The 14343-nt window shown below is 36.2% G+C and overlaps 2 protein-coding genes and 1 pseudogene across 2 annotated transcripts in view; all 3 read right to left on the reverse strand.

The window, feature by feature from the left end:
• The window catches only part of LOC107595004 (serine/threonine-protein kinase A-Raf-like), a 17069-nt gene extending 15881 nt beyond the window's left edge, over positions 1-1188 (reverse strand). Inside the window, exon 1 of the mRNA XM_016285256.1 lies at positions 1071-1188. The gene's annotated coding sequence lies outside the window, so the exon portion shown is untranslated. The remainder of the gene's footprint in view (positions 1-1070) is intronic.
• A 248-nt stretch (positions 1189-1436) lies between these two features.
• imp4 (IMP U3 small nucleolar ribonucleoprotein 4) lies at positions 1437-7625 on the reverse strand. The gene is made up of 9 exons (XM_016285257.1): positions 7442-7625; positions 6440-6548; positions 6256-6339; positions 6065-6174; positions 5143-5275; positions 2851-3005; positions 2026-2120; positions 1867-1940; positions 1437-1761 (listed from the first exon to the last, which is right to left on the reverse strand). The coding sequence occupies exons 1-9, from the start codon at positions 7442-7444 to the stop codon at positions 1649-1651; spliced, it is 876 nt and encodes a 291-aa protein (XP_016140743.1). The 5' UTR covers positions 7445-7625; the 3' UTR covers positions 1437-1648.
• A 3035-nt stretch (positions 7626-10660) lies between these two features.
• Positions 10661-14343, reverse strand: part of LOC107595036 (rab-like protein 6) — a 12649-nt pseudogene continuing 8966 nt past the window's right edge.

Genomic DNA, 14343 nt, shown 5'->3' on the forward strand with positions numbered 1-14343 from the left:
AAAAAAACAGTAAAAGCAGCAATATTGAGAAATATAACAATTAAAAATAACTACTTTCTATTTTAATATATTTTAAAATGTATCTGTAATCAAAGCTGAATTTTCAGCATCATTACACCAGTCTTCGGTGTCACATGATCCTTCAGAAATCATTCTAATATTTGCTGCTCAAGAAACATTTATTATTATTGCTCCTTCATATTTGTGTGGAAACCGTGATGCATTTTTCAGAATTAATTTTATATATAGTAACAATGTAATGTAATGCAATAATGTGTCAATCTTAAGATCTACTTACGCTTCTGATGCTTTTGGGAAACGCATCCCTATTTGAACAAGCACTGTGAGCCATGCGTCAGCAGCGAACGCTGTCTGTGATTGATTGGTTCTGTCTGTCAGCATTTGCGTGTGTTCCGATGAGCAGGAGAAATGGTTCTATCCAACACAATTATTCGCTAATATAATCTATTTTTCCACTTAGAAGCTTATTTTATGCACCGAATTTCTTGATAAGTAAATCAAATTAATGTTTTAAAAAATGCACTTTAGAATCGATATTTTTGTGTGAGGATCGATCCTTCCGATACAACATCAGTATCGAAAGTATCGATACTTAAATATCGATCCGCCCATCCCTAATGTGCAGCAGCCTGCAATGAAGATAAACTGGCTGGGTTTAGCTAAATGATGTGCCTGATAATTTGCTCTGCTCTTTTACTATATCACAGGCCATGCACTCCTAGCTTGTTCAATTTACCAACACGTTACTCAATAGCACGACTGAAGTATAAATGCATATTAGCTAAACATAGATTCTTAAGTCCTGTCAGGTGCCTTATTCGAGCTGAAGGAGGGAATGCTGCTTTCATAAGGCGGAAAGGGATTAGACGACTAGCTGCTAGCTAGCTAGTGTTGCTAATGCTGCCTAAAAATTGAAAAGCTGGTCTTAATCTGAATTTTGCTACCGGTATGAATTAACGCGATTTATACCTGCGAGTAATATTTCGGCAAACTACGCAGCCCGTTCGCGAGACTCACTTAGCCTTTTTCGCCTCAGAGTAAATACTCACCTGAGACAGCCATCTTGAATTCTCTCAGTCTCAAGTCGGATCAGCAAAGAATTTCAGGGAAAGCGGAACAGCGAACGCTCGCGCTCTGATTGGTCGAGATCTGTGACTCGAGCCACTGATTGGTCATCTATTGTGATACTTTGTAGCAAGGGAATGAGAAAGGGGCGTGTCCTGCGACTGTGAAGTTTTTCCAAGCATTAAAGAAACCTACACAGCTGCTACATACATTCTAAATATACTGTTTCTATTTTTGTCAAAATCAAGCAGAACAGTTTAAAGCAAAAACTCAGTTTAAATATTCTATACAAGCCAATTCATAAGGAATAATGAAGCAACAATAAAATCATTATACAAAACATACAAATGTAAAGAACGTTTTTTTAATGTTCAGGAGACTCTGTACAAAACATTTAATTTGAGGAAGTGTCAACATTATAATATTGAAAGGAATTCAAACATCTTTTTAAATGGTCACAGCTAAATGTAAAAAAAGACCACTATGTCGGAGAATTAACTTGAAAATGTCCATTCAGATAGAAGAACACAGGTTTCTCATGAGTACATTGAACTATTGAGTACTATTCCACACTTAAGAATTTCCTCTTTTTGGCAGTGCGCGTGTAAGAATGGAGTCGCCACTCAACATCTGCAGTACTCTCGTTCTCCAGTGTGCCGAGCTTGATCATGTACACTGAAAAAAGGAAGATTAAACACAAATGAATAATGAGCAGAGAACATAAGTGCCTTTTCTGCATTAATATCAATTAATCTAACACCAAAACACAGAGCTGCTTACGTTTCATCTCAAATCTGGGTCCAATTTCTGTCAACTCAACGTTCTTGTGATCGGTTTTCTTGTAGGTATGGTGTCTGCAATATACAAAGTCATTAAAACCAAACTTCTTAATCAGACTCAAAACCTTTAGAAGAACAGTTCTAACAGACCATCACTCACCTGAAAGAGATGAAATCATCTGTATTTGCAAATGTAATAACACGTCTGCTATCCTCTTTGGGTACCGGAAACAGATACTTTAGGATGTTAGAGACCTAGAAAGGAAAAAATTATATTTTGCTTTCAGCTTAACACACAAATTCCATTAATAAACCAAGAAGCTTTTCAGAAGCATTTATAATGTCACATGGAGATTTTACTTCTTTTTTTTTTCAGTAAATCCTAGTCTCTTTCTCTCCATCACATATGGTAAGACAATAATTATGTTTCTTTTATTAAAACAGGAAACTGAATATGAAACACTTTACACTACTGTTCAAAGAAGTCCCTTACACTAACCAAGTCTACATTTATTAGATCAAACGGTAAAAAAAAAAAAAAAGTAATACTGTGAAATATTACAACTTAAAATAACGTTTTTAATAGAAAATGCCATTTATTTCTCTGATGGAAATGCTAAATGTCCAGTATTCAGTGTCACATAATTCTTCAGAAATCATTCAATCCTCAAGAAACGATCAATTATCAATGTTGAGCAATTGTGCTACTCAGTATTTTTGTGGAAACTGAGCTACATTTTTAAGGATTCTTTAATAAATAGAACATTTAAAAGAACAGCACTTGATTTGAAATACAATTCTTTTGTAATATTATAAATGTCTTTACTGGCCCTTCAATAAATGTTATGCACTTTTGCATAAAAGAATAAAAGCATTACATTTGTTTAAAAAAGTATTAGTGACCCTTTTGAATGGTAGTGCGGATGAGAAACTAACTTTATTATTGTTTCCAAGGACACCAGAAGTTATTTCCTGCACAACTCACCCTTCGGCCAAGACGTGACGTGAAGTTGTGGAAGATGAGGTGAGGGAAGGCCTCAGACATGGTGCCAATGTCTGGAACATCATGTCTCATTACCACATTATACAATGTGAAGTAGGCTGTCGGCCCAAAAGGAAGGTGACACACCACCAAACCATCTACAGAAGAAAGACGTAATGTAATTAAATAAAAGATCTAATGTACCTAAAGTAAAAAACTGCATATTAAACTGGATATTCTACTTTATATTTATTTTTTTTATTCTTTATACAAAAAACAAAAACTAGCTTTCTATTTTTTCTATTCTATCTACTTGTTTTTCTTTGTTTGTGTGTATATGTATGGTATATATATATATCTCTATGTATGTGTATATATACATAGTATATATACAGTGGGTACGGAAAGTATTCAGACCCCCTTAAATTTTTCACTCTTTGTTATATTGCAGCCATTTGCTAAAATCATTTAAGTTCATTTTTTCCTCATTAATGTACACACAGCACCCCATATTGACAGAAAAACACAGAATCGTTGACATTTTTGCAGATTTATTAAAAAAGAAAAACTGAAATATCACATGGTCCTAAGTATTCAGACCCTTTGCTCAGTATTTAGTAGAAGCACCCTTTTGATCTAATACAGCCATGAGTCTTTTTGGGAAAGATGCAACAAGTTTTTCACACCTGGATTTGGGAATCCTCTGCCATTCCTCCTTGCAGATCCTCTCCAGTTCTGTCAGGTTAGATGGTAAACGTTGGTGGACACCCATTTTTAGGTCTCTCCAGAGATGCTCAATTGGGTTTAAGTCAGGGCTCCGGCTGGGCCATTCAAGAACAGTCACAGAGTTGTTGTGAAGCCACTCCTTCGTTATTTTAGCAGAGTGATTAGGGTCATTGTATTGTTGGAAGGTAAACCTTCGGCCCAATCTGAGGTCCTGAGCACTCTGGAGAAAGTTTTCGTCCAGGATATCCCTGTACTTGGCCGCATTCATCTTTCCCTCGATTGCAACCAGTCATCCTGTCCCTGCAGCTGAAAAACACCCCCACAGCATGATGCTGCCACCACCATGCTTCACTGTTGGGACAGGTGATGAGCAGTGCCTGGTTTTCTCCACACATACCGCTTAGAATTAAGGCCAAAAAGTTATATCTTGGTCTCACCATCTTGGAGTCCTTCAGGTGTTTTTTAGCAAACTCCATGCAGGCTTTCATGTGTCTTGCACTGAGGAGAGACTTCCGTCGGGCCACTCTGCCATAAAGCCCCGACTGGTGGAGGGCTGCAGTGATGGTTGACTTTCTACAACTTTCTCCCATCTCCCGACTGCATCTCTGGAGCTCAGCCACAGTGATCTTTGGGTTCTTCTTTACCTCTCTCACCAAGGCTCTTCCCCCCCGATAGCTCAGTTTGGCCGGACAGCCAGCTCTAGGAAGGGTTCTGGTCATCCCAAACGTCTTCCATTTAAGGAATGGAGGCCACTGTGCTCTTGGGAACCTTAAGTGCAGCAGAAATTTGAGATTATCTTCTTAGAATATTCTTAGAAAATTAGATTATTTTAGATACATCACAGGTATGGACTGTACAGAGGCATCACAATGAAACACCCGCTGCAGGATAAAATGATAAAGGCCTGTGGCAAACTTGTGACAGCAGCCTTTATGTTCATGTTGCTGAGCCAACACAGCCAGCATGTCCGTCAGCTACAGCTGTATGCCATTCCTGTGGGAAAACAGAACATTTAGCAAACATCTGACATTCATCTTCACAGAAACCGGTGCATCAAACCAAATTCTTTGTTGCATGCAAATTAAAACACATGATGGACATTTTAAAGCAGTTGTAAGTTACAAGTCATCTAGTGTTTATTATCAACTGCATTGCATTAGCTTTATGAATTGGCAGGTTTAATCTGGCCTAGAGGAAATATGAAACCTTGTCTCGTCAGCGTAACAATGAAAACCAGCTCCATGTTTCTTAATGATATCTCCAAAACTGTACCCACTGTATATATATATATATATACACCTTGCTACGTGTACTGCGTTAGGCTATCCAAGACTCGTCATTTGCACTTATATATTGTTGCTCTTTTGTTAGTTTTGACTGCTTTTATTGTCCTCATTTGTAAGTCGCTTTGGATAAAAGCATCTGCTAAATGACTAAATGTAATGTAATGAAATATGCAATTAAAGCAATTTAAAAAAAACTAACTTTCATAATATACCAAATGTTTACCAGGTATTGATTCACTGTACAATAAAACAGGAAACAGATGAAAACCATATCAGTCCATACCTGGTTGGCCTCTGGTCTCATGAACTATGACCAGATCACTGACATTATTAGCTTTGCACGCATGTACTAATGTTTTAACTTCGTGGTTTCCTCTGTTCATACGCTGGGCCCCTGGAAACATCAGCTTCATTTCCTGCAAAAATTTTTAAAAAAGAGTGCCACCTAAATAAACCACAACCACTGATAGACGAAGGTTTCCCTTACGTCATTATGGTAACATGAACATACAAAACATCAGATTAGAGCTAACAACGTAAAACGACATGCATTCACACAAAGAAACACTTTATCCTTACTGTCAAATATGAATATTAGGATTTAACATACTTTGGCAAACATCTTGAGTCTAGAGCTGGGGTCTCTGGATGTTGTGACCATAATTTTGGGGTCTTCCACTCCTGCCCATTTGTACTCATCATCCATATGAGAACTAACACCTATATGATGTCACAAAATGTGTTTACACATGTGGCAGACAAAACTGGATTCCGATATAAGTGACAGAAAAAAACAGTCACCTTCTCCACCCTCATCATCAAACTCCAACAGTTTCTGTAAGTCTAAAGCCTCCTTCCGAACTTCGGTGGGTAAAAGACGATTTTCTGCAAAAGATATGAACAGCGTAAAATGAGATACGCGCAATATATATCAGATCGGTTAGGAGAGTTTGATAAGATGATTAAGATATGGCTGGAGCCTCACCATCTAAAGCAGATTTGAGCTTCTGTTTTTTCTCTTTTTAAAAAAAGAATGCCACCTAAATAAACCACAACCACTGATAGACGAAGGTTTCCCTCACGTCATTATGGTAACATGAACATACAAAACATCAGATTAGAGCTAACAACGTAAAACGACATGCATTCACACAAAGAAACACTTTATCCTTACTGTCAAATATGAATATTAGGATTTAACATACTTTGGCAAACATCTTGAGTCTAGAGCTGGGGTCTCTGGATGTTGTGACCATAATTTTGGGGTCTTCCACTCCTGCCCATTTGTACTCATCATCCATATGAGAACTAACACCTATATGATGTCACAAAATGTGTTTACACATGTGGCAGACAAAACTGGATTCCGATATAAGTGACAGAAAAAAACAGTCACCTTCTCCACCCTCATCATCAAACTCCAACAGTTTCTGTAAGTCTAAAGCCTCCTTCCGAACTTCGGTGGGTAAAAGACGATTTTCTGCAAAAGATATGAACAGCGTAAAATGAGATACGCGCAATATATATCAGATCGGTTAGGAGAGTTTGATAAGATGATTAAGATATGGCTGGAGCCTCACCATCTAAAGCAGATTTGAGCTTCTGTTTTTTCTCTTCAATAGTGTACAGTCTGTCCTCCTGTGCTTTCCTGTACAGGTATTCCTTTCTCAGTCTCACCTCTCGCCGCAGCTACAGCACAAAACACAGTTCAGAAACAATCTGAATTGTAGGAAATACACCACTGCTCTTACTGTCAGAGTCTTGTATGCTCACCAAGCTGTCCAGAAAATAGCTAGTCATATTGTGAAATGTAACTACAAATTAACACTGTTTCCTATTATTTTTAGGAATGTAATTTAAATGTAATTTAGTCCTGTGATGGCAAAGCCGAATGTTCAGCAGCCATTACTCCAGTCTTAAGTGTCATTTAATCCTTCAGAAATAATACTAATATGATTATTTGGTGCTCAATTTTTTTTTATCATTATTATAAATCTTGAAAGTAGCTGATTAATACACTTGTGAAAAGCGTGACATATTTTACAGGATGCTTTGATTAACAGAAATTTGTACAGAAATACAGTTGATCTGAAATAGAAATCTTTTGTAACATTACAAATTAATACACAGTCACTTGTGATCAATTGAATGCATCCTTGTTGAATAAAAAATTATTTCCATAAAAAAAAAAAAATCTTACTAAACCTAAATGTATGCCCTAAACTGCAAAAGACAAATAATAGTTAACAACGTAGCTACCAAGACATGACAAGTGGTACTATATTCCCATGGAAACTGAAAGTCAGAATATGCCCAAAGAATATTTAGGCAATTAGATAAAAAAGGTAGATGACACATTTGTTTATTACAAATTGTTCAGTGTTCATCTATTCATCACACTTTATTATGGAGCTCGATTACACTACAACACAATCAGGAAAGCAATGACTGGCTTGATAAACTACTGCTCTATGTAGCGCGAGAGAATTAAACCACGTTAAAAGAATTACAGGCAAAACAAAAATACGTCTAACAAATTTGACTTTTATCAGGATCATTTAAATGCGTTATGTTGCACTTACCATTTTGAACAACTACACGTGACAATTCAGCCTTACAGTCTACTATCACGACTTCCTGTTGGTCAATCCGCTCATCCAATCACTGACGACGAACAAAAGTGTCACGACCTTTCAAAATAAAAGTCACAACTGGCCCGTGGGTGCGTGTGACAGAAAGCGGGTTTTTCATTTCTGGGTGCAGTAATTGGTAGTATAAAAGATTATTATTATTTTAAATCACCAATAATACATAGAAACTACAGCAAGGATGCATTAAATTGATCAATAGTGACACTAACACCGTGTCCTGTAAGCTTTTCCATGTTAACCAGAGTTTTTGTCACAACAAGCCTCAACAGTCCCTAGCAGGCCTTTATTTTAAGTCTTTGGAGAGGAACGACAGCAGAAACGGTTTTCTGGTTGCAAGCAAATGCTGTTCTTTTCTGTCCATTTCTAGTCACCAATCAATCAATCAATCAATCAGTCAATCAATCAGGCAATTAACACTGAAAGGTACCACGGTTTCACCAAAATAGTCATATAATTAATTATTTAAAATAATACTAATACTAAAATATTGTTTGAAAGATTGATCAAAACTGTTTCTTGAGGACCAAATCAGCATTTTCAAATTATTTAAGATTAAGAAGAATCATGTGACACTGAAGACTGTGAAATGGCTGCTAGAAATGTTTTGCCACCACATAAAACAGTTTAAATTGTAATAATATTTCACAATATACCTATTAAGCCTACTGTTTTTACAGTTTTTGTCTCCAAATAAATGCAGCTTGTGAGCATTAGAAGCATAAGAGACCTACAAAAATCTTTAAGCCTTAGTGTAAAAAAAAGATATATATACATATATATTCAAAATTCAAGAAAAACAAAAATTAAACAAACAATTCAAGATGCCACACGTGGAAGAAAAAAGGCAAATTTATGAAATTGTCCTTGAAACCATTCAGTGATGACCATTAGAGTGATTTCTGCTGACTGCATAACAAAAAGCATGTTCTTTCTACATGTGTTTGTGGCGAGTTATTTCCTGTATGTGTTTCCTCTTCTACAACATTTAAAAGCAGTGCATCCTTGCAGACTCAAAGCACTATCTGTCGTCCATCAGTCATCATGAATCTAATAACCGCATTTCTGCTAATGATCCTAACAGGTAAGGTCAAAACACACATAAACAATCCAAAGGCTCTTCTCAGGACAGCTTTTGTCCAACATTTGTTGATTTTATACCTGATAAATCTATTCAGATTTTATAAATCTGACAGAGGACCAACTTTATCTTTCTCCACAGGACATAGCACATCTGAATATCTGCAGAAACTCTTCTGCTCCTATGAGAACAAGAACATAACTCTGAGGCCCAGGGTGTGGTGCAAAAGAGATGCCCAGGATGAAAACTGCTGTACGGGCTTCTCTTTCCAGCCAAGCGTCAAGCATTTGGAGCAAGGCAACATAGCTGTGGAGGATGATGGAAAGTCCTTCACCATCTCGGTAAAGACACTCACGCAAGGGGATGGAGTCTACTGGTGTGGGTTCATTACTGGAGACAAGATCATTGTAAAACTGGCCGAGGGTTACTTTAGCAACAGTAAGACGAAATACTACTTCTCTATTTCTCTTTAGATGGTTTCCTGAGTGTAAGTGAGCACCATGTTAAAAATACTTTCAGCATGTTTTAATTTTCTTCATTTTAATTTACAATTTTAAATAAATATCTCTGGAATTTACGGTAAAGAAAAAAAAAAGGCAATTGCGGTTACTGAAACTTTACGGAAGCAACATTTAAGGTTTTATGGATTTAAGTAGTAAAAATCGTAGGCTATATTTCATTAATCAACTTAAGCTAATGTTAATGTACCATCCTCCTGACGGACTTCTGTTTTGTTCCTGAAAAATATCAAATGTGAAGTGTCACAGCGCATTTCAGTTTACATTTTTTTACTGTAAAAAGACAACTTGTTCCACATCCAACAACTGTAAATTTAAGAGTATTTTACTGTTTAAGTAAGTTACATGAAATGCCCCTTTAGATTTCTTACTGTTTTTCACCGTAACGTTAATTAACAGATTTTTACCATAGCATTTGAACTCTCTTTTACTATTAAAAGATAATTTTTTACAATTTATTAATCTATGATCATATCAATTGCAGCTCCATTTAACTTTGTTTGGTCCATCCTCCGCTGGATTTTATTTATTTTGCTCCCTGTGGCGATCATTTCAACTCACATTTATTCAAACAGTGAGTCCTCGCAAACCACCTCAATAATAAAAACCTCAATAGCCTACTAAAAAAAATCTTTGAACACGTCTTTAACCTCTGTAAATGTGTATTTTTATTTGATTACATGTCACTGTTTTGCTGACCATAGGAAAACATGGAGATGCTAAGGTAAGAGCACACGGGTTCATTTAGTCTCCGCTGATAACATCAATAAAATGTGGGTTTTTAACTTAAATTATCCTATTTGCAGACAACATAACACATTACATGATGTCACATGCCACAGAAAAGTGGATGGAAGAATGAGGCCGTCACCTTTAATGAAGAATAAACACAATATCATTTAACTTCAGCCACCATCGAGTGTAAAGTGTGTTGTAATTCCTTGTAATTGTTTAGCTTTTTTTTGTTTTTAAATACAAAAAGGTTCACAGTGACAAGCAGCATGACAATATTTCATTTTTTATGTAAATCAACGTACAATTTGGTGCTTATAAATAAATAACCTTATTGTTATTGCATGTGTCATTCATGTGAAATGTTTATCTTAAAGGGATATATAAATAAATAAGTGTATGTTTTTTTCCTTTAAATATGCCTGAACTTATTAAATTTTCTTTTTATTTAAAAAAACAACAAATGTCAATGTAACAAAGCATCAATGAACACACAATTCAACACGATTTTGATGAAATAATGCATATATAACCATTTGATTTTTTTTATCATTGCACACACTGTATCAGACTTGAAGCTGAAGTGAAGTCAAACATTGTCTGCCGTCTTTGCTAGCTTGCTTTCATTATTAGTTAAGAGAAAAAAAGTTAAAAATAAACAAACTTAAAAAATGCAATATAGCCTCACTAAAAAAAGACGGGGAAAAAACAACCCAGTAACATTACAAAAAATATTGTAGTATTTTTGTATTGATATTGAATTTTCAAGCAACTGCACAGTTTCAATCAACAGTGATTTCATCAAAAAAAAATTTTTAAAAAAATCTCAGATGACAATGCATTATAGATATTTTCTTGTAATTTACCATCATAAAACAATAAGGTAGACAAAAACGATGTGAGAGCAAAAATTCAAAATGGCATAATTACAGACAAATAATTAGACAAAAAAACCCCCCACAAGTTTGCATAATTACACAGTAGATAGTTCTCATTGTTTTATACAAGCACACTTTTAACTGGTCTATTTGAGCTCTTTAAAGTCTTACCAGTTTCCTTTAAGGCATTTCCTGATTTAAAGATTGCGAAAATAATCATGTCTGCTATGTCGTAACTACTCCCCCACCATGAGTGCATTTATTGACCAAAATCCTTTATATTTCTAAAATATTTTTCTTGATATATCTTGGCAAAACAAATAATCCTACCATGAAATACGGTATATTTATTTCAAACACTAAACACACGGCAAAACTACACAAAGCCATGCTCTCAGAACATCTACTGAGCATAAATACCAATTCATCCACATTCACAAGACAACTAATAATGCAATAAAATCAATGAAAAACATTGTATCAGAGTGGTAGTGGTTCACATATGTGATGGTATTGCAACCATATAAAAGCGAGCATGTAAACATTCAGAAAACACAACGTTATGAGTGAAAGTGGTCCATTTCAATCCGAACAACGTAAAAGGTCAAATTACACGCAAGTAGCGATTTTGCATGGCTTTTCCACTTATTGCAGTTTGAGCCCAAAGAGTGTGAACTACGCCGGCCATTCCAAACTCTTCAGGGATGGGGGATGGATTGGGAAGTGTTTGTCGCACATGGAAAACCAGTGTGAAGTGTTTTGTAACCTGTCAGTCAGATAAGCACATCATCACGTGTTGGGCTGCTAAAGAAAGCATGTGTTTTTGTGGTTTTTGATGAGAACGTTTTCAAGCTTGTGGTACCAATGCACAAACATTTCTTTAGCAGAGAGGGAGTGTTACAGTTCCTCATAGTCGCCCTCCTCTCTTTTCACTGAGCCTTCTTCTACAGCCAGAAAAGCTTCAAGATCATCAGTTTTCTTGCTTCGGGACTTTCTTTTTCTCTTCTCCTTTTCATCTGCGGTCACACCTGCCTCATCTCTTTCCTTTTTCTTGTGTTTGGGTTTCTTCTTGCTGCTTTTGTCATCATCCTGAGATGAAATACAAAGTAGTTCTAAAACAAGAGTCTGTCATTTCATCTTTGAATGATTGTAATCGAATACATTTCACCTCTTTGCTTCTCTTTTTCTTTTTCTTCTTTTCCTTAGAATGTTTGCTTTCTTTTTCTATGAGAAGAAAAGTAGAAGGCGTTTGATGCAAATATACACTACATTCAAAAGTTTGGGTTTGGCACGATTTTCTATTAGATTGTCTCTTATGCTGACCAAGGATGCATTTATTTAATCCAAAATACAGTAAAAACTGTAATTTTGTGAAATAATTACAATCTAAATGTACAGTTTTGTGTTTTAATATATTTTAAAATGTAATTTATTTGTGTGATGGCAAAGATAAATGTTCAACAAACAGCCATTACTCAAGTCTTCAGTGTCACATGATCATTCAGAAATCATTGTGAAATCATCATTCGGTGCAGTTGAAAACCGTAGTGCAGCTAATATTTTTGTGGAAAAAGTGCTACTTTTTTTTTCAGGGTTCTTCAATGTATACAATGTTCAAAAGAACACCATTTATTTAAAATAGAAGATAATGTTACAATATTTTGTAACATGATAAATGACTTAACTCTCAATTTAATGCATCCTTACTGATGAAAAAAAAAACTCTTAATGACTCCAAATTTTGATTGTGTATATTTAACATAATATTTAATCATGTGTTAACATGATATGTATAATGTAATGTAATAGGAATGATCTATTATTCATATAATAGTTATTATTAATAGAATATTTAATTTTGTGCAACATACAACTTTTGTTGCACAATATTTATTTAAAAAAAAAAATCACTAGAAAAACCGATATTGACTGTTATATCGTCTATCGCTAATATTCTCCATACAAAAAATAGGAATGATCTATTATTCATATAATAGTTATTATTAATAGAATATTTAATTTTGTGCAACATACAACTTTTGTTGCACAATATTTATTTAAAAAAAAATCACTAGAAAAACCGATATTGACTGTTATATCGTCTATCGCTAATATTCTCCATACAAAAAATTGGTTTATTCCAGTGACTTGCCATCTTGTTCCTCACTGCTGTCTTTGCTTTTGATGGACTTTTCCTCGATTCCTAGACCAAAGAGGTCACCGTCATTCTTGCTTTTAAAGGAGAGTACAGTAGGTTTCATGGGCTCAGGAATTTTAGCTGCGGTGATGTCATCATCTGAGAGATCGGGAATATCAGCTCTAACTGGGAAAGATTCCTGGAGCAAACAAGAAGGCAAAGGTCTTTTGGGTTAAATTATCAATCCAGACAAGTCACCAAAAACATGAACTACAATGCTCATCATCATCAACTCAGTACCTTATTGACTTTCTGCATGACTTCCTCCTCACTCTCAAAGTCGGGGTCATCCATGACAAATGAAAGCATCTGTTTGGCCACAGGCTCGTCTGGGTCTGTATCAGAGGACTCCACCTGAGCTGATTTTTCTTTCTGTTTTGCTTGGGGATCTGACAGATCTTTTGGGTTAAATTATCAATCCAGACAAGTCACCAAAAACATGAACTACAATGCTCATCATCATCAACTCGGTACCTTATTGACTTTCTGCATGACTTCCTCCTCACTCTCAAAGTCAGGGTCATCCATGACAAATGAAAGCATCTGTTTGGCCACAGGCTCGTCTGGGTCTGTATCAGAGGACTCCACCTGAGCTGATTTTTCTTTCTGTTTTGCTTGGGGATCTGACAGGGCTCCTGCTTCTGACGCTGTCTGCAGTGGTTGTGTATTGTGCACCGGAGTGGGACTAAGAATGGAAGCCTCTACGTTCTGACTGCTGACACTCTCCTGGGCCTGGATCAATGGCTCTTTGTGGATAGGTTTTGGTTTGTCCTCCAGTGATAGTGAATCCATAGTCACCCTGAATAAACAAATATTATTAACATTCACCATGAAAACCAGACTGTGTTCAGGAAACAAAGTAAATGTTGTCCACAACACAAAATTCTAAACTTGCTTCAGCGACTATTTACAAGTTCATTAAGATCTCACTCATTAAAGGAGGGGTAAGCGATTTTTCAAAAACGCTTTAGAAAACCGATTCGGGCCGAATAGCAAAACAAACTTGTAGCCAATCAGCAGTAAGGGGCGTGTCTACTCATGATGTGGAGTAGAGAGTGTTCAGTGCACAGGACGGACATTAGTCGAGCCGAGCGACAGAAAGAAAGAGATGGTGGATAAAAAACAAAAGAGGAAAACGTCTGCGGAACAAAAGAAGGCTTAAGGCAATAAGTAGGACCCATGTAAATATCGGATCAGCTTACCAAGCACTGGAGAGAACTCAAGGAGCGGAAGGCCTGCGATCGGACGCCGAGGTTGCTTTGTTTCTTCTCGATAGGCGAGTAACACCGTGTCTGCGCCGCAACAGCTAAAGTCTGTCTAGTACACTGGATGCGACAAAGCGACCATTGAAAATCATTTGAAATTTGTGTCAATACATCATAAATAGAACGCAGCAGCAGTTTTCTGTCGGGGATTTGTCGTGTCGTGCC

Source organism: Sinocyclocheilus grahami, unplaced genomic scaffold (assembly GCF_001515645.1).
Source record: "Sinocyclocheilus grahami isolate Dianchi unplaced genomic scaffold, SAMN03320097.WGS_v1.1 scaffold195.1, whole genome shotgun sequence".
In the NCBI taxonomy this organism is placed as follows: Eukaryota; Metazoa; Chordata; class Actinopteri; order Cypriniformes; family Cyprinidae; genus Sinocyclocheilus; species Sinocyclocheilus grahami.

Bases quoted from the DNA above. Each gene is read 5' to 3' on its own strand.
- imp4 (XM_016285257.1), bottom strand. The intron at 3,006-5,142 runs GTATGGACTGAT...TTTCTTCTGTAG, and splicing joins TGAGACCAGAGGCCAACCAG to ATGGTTTGGTGGTGTGTCAC. The intron at 2,121-2,850 runs GTGAGTTGTGCA...TTTCCTTTCTAG, and splicing joins CGTCACGTCTTGGCCGAAGG to GTCTCTAACATCCTAAAGTA.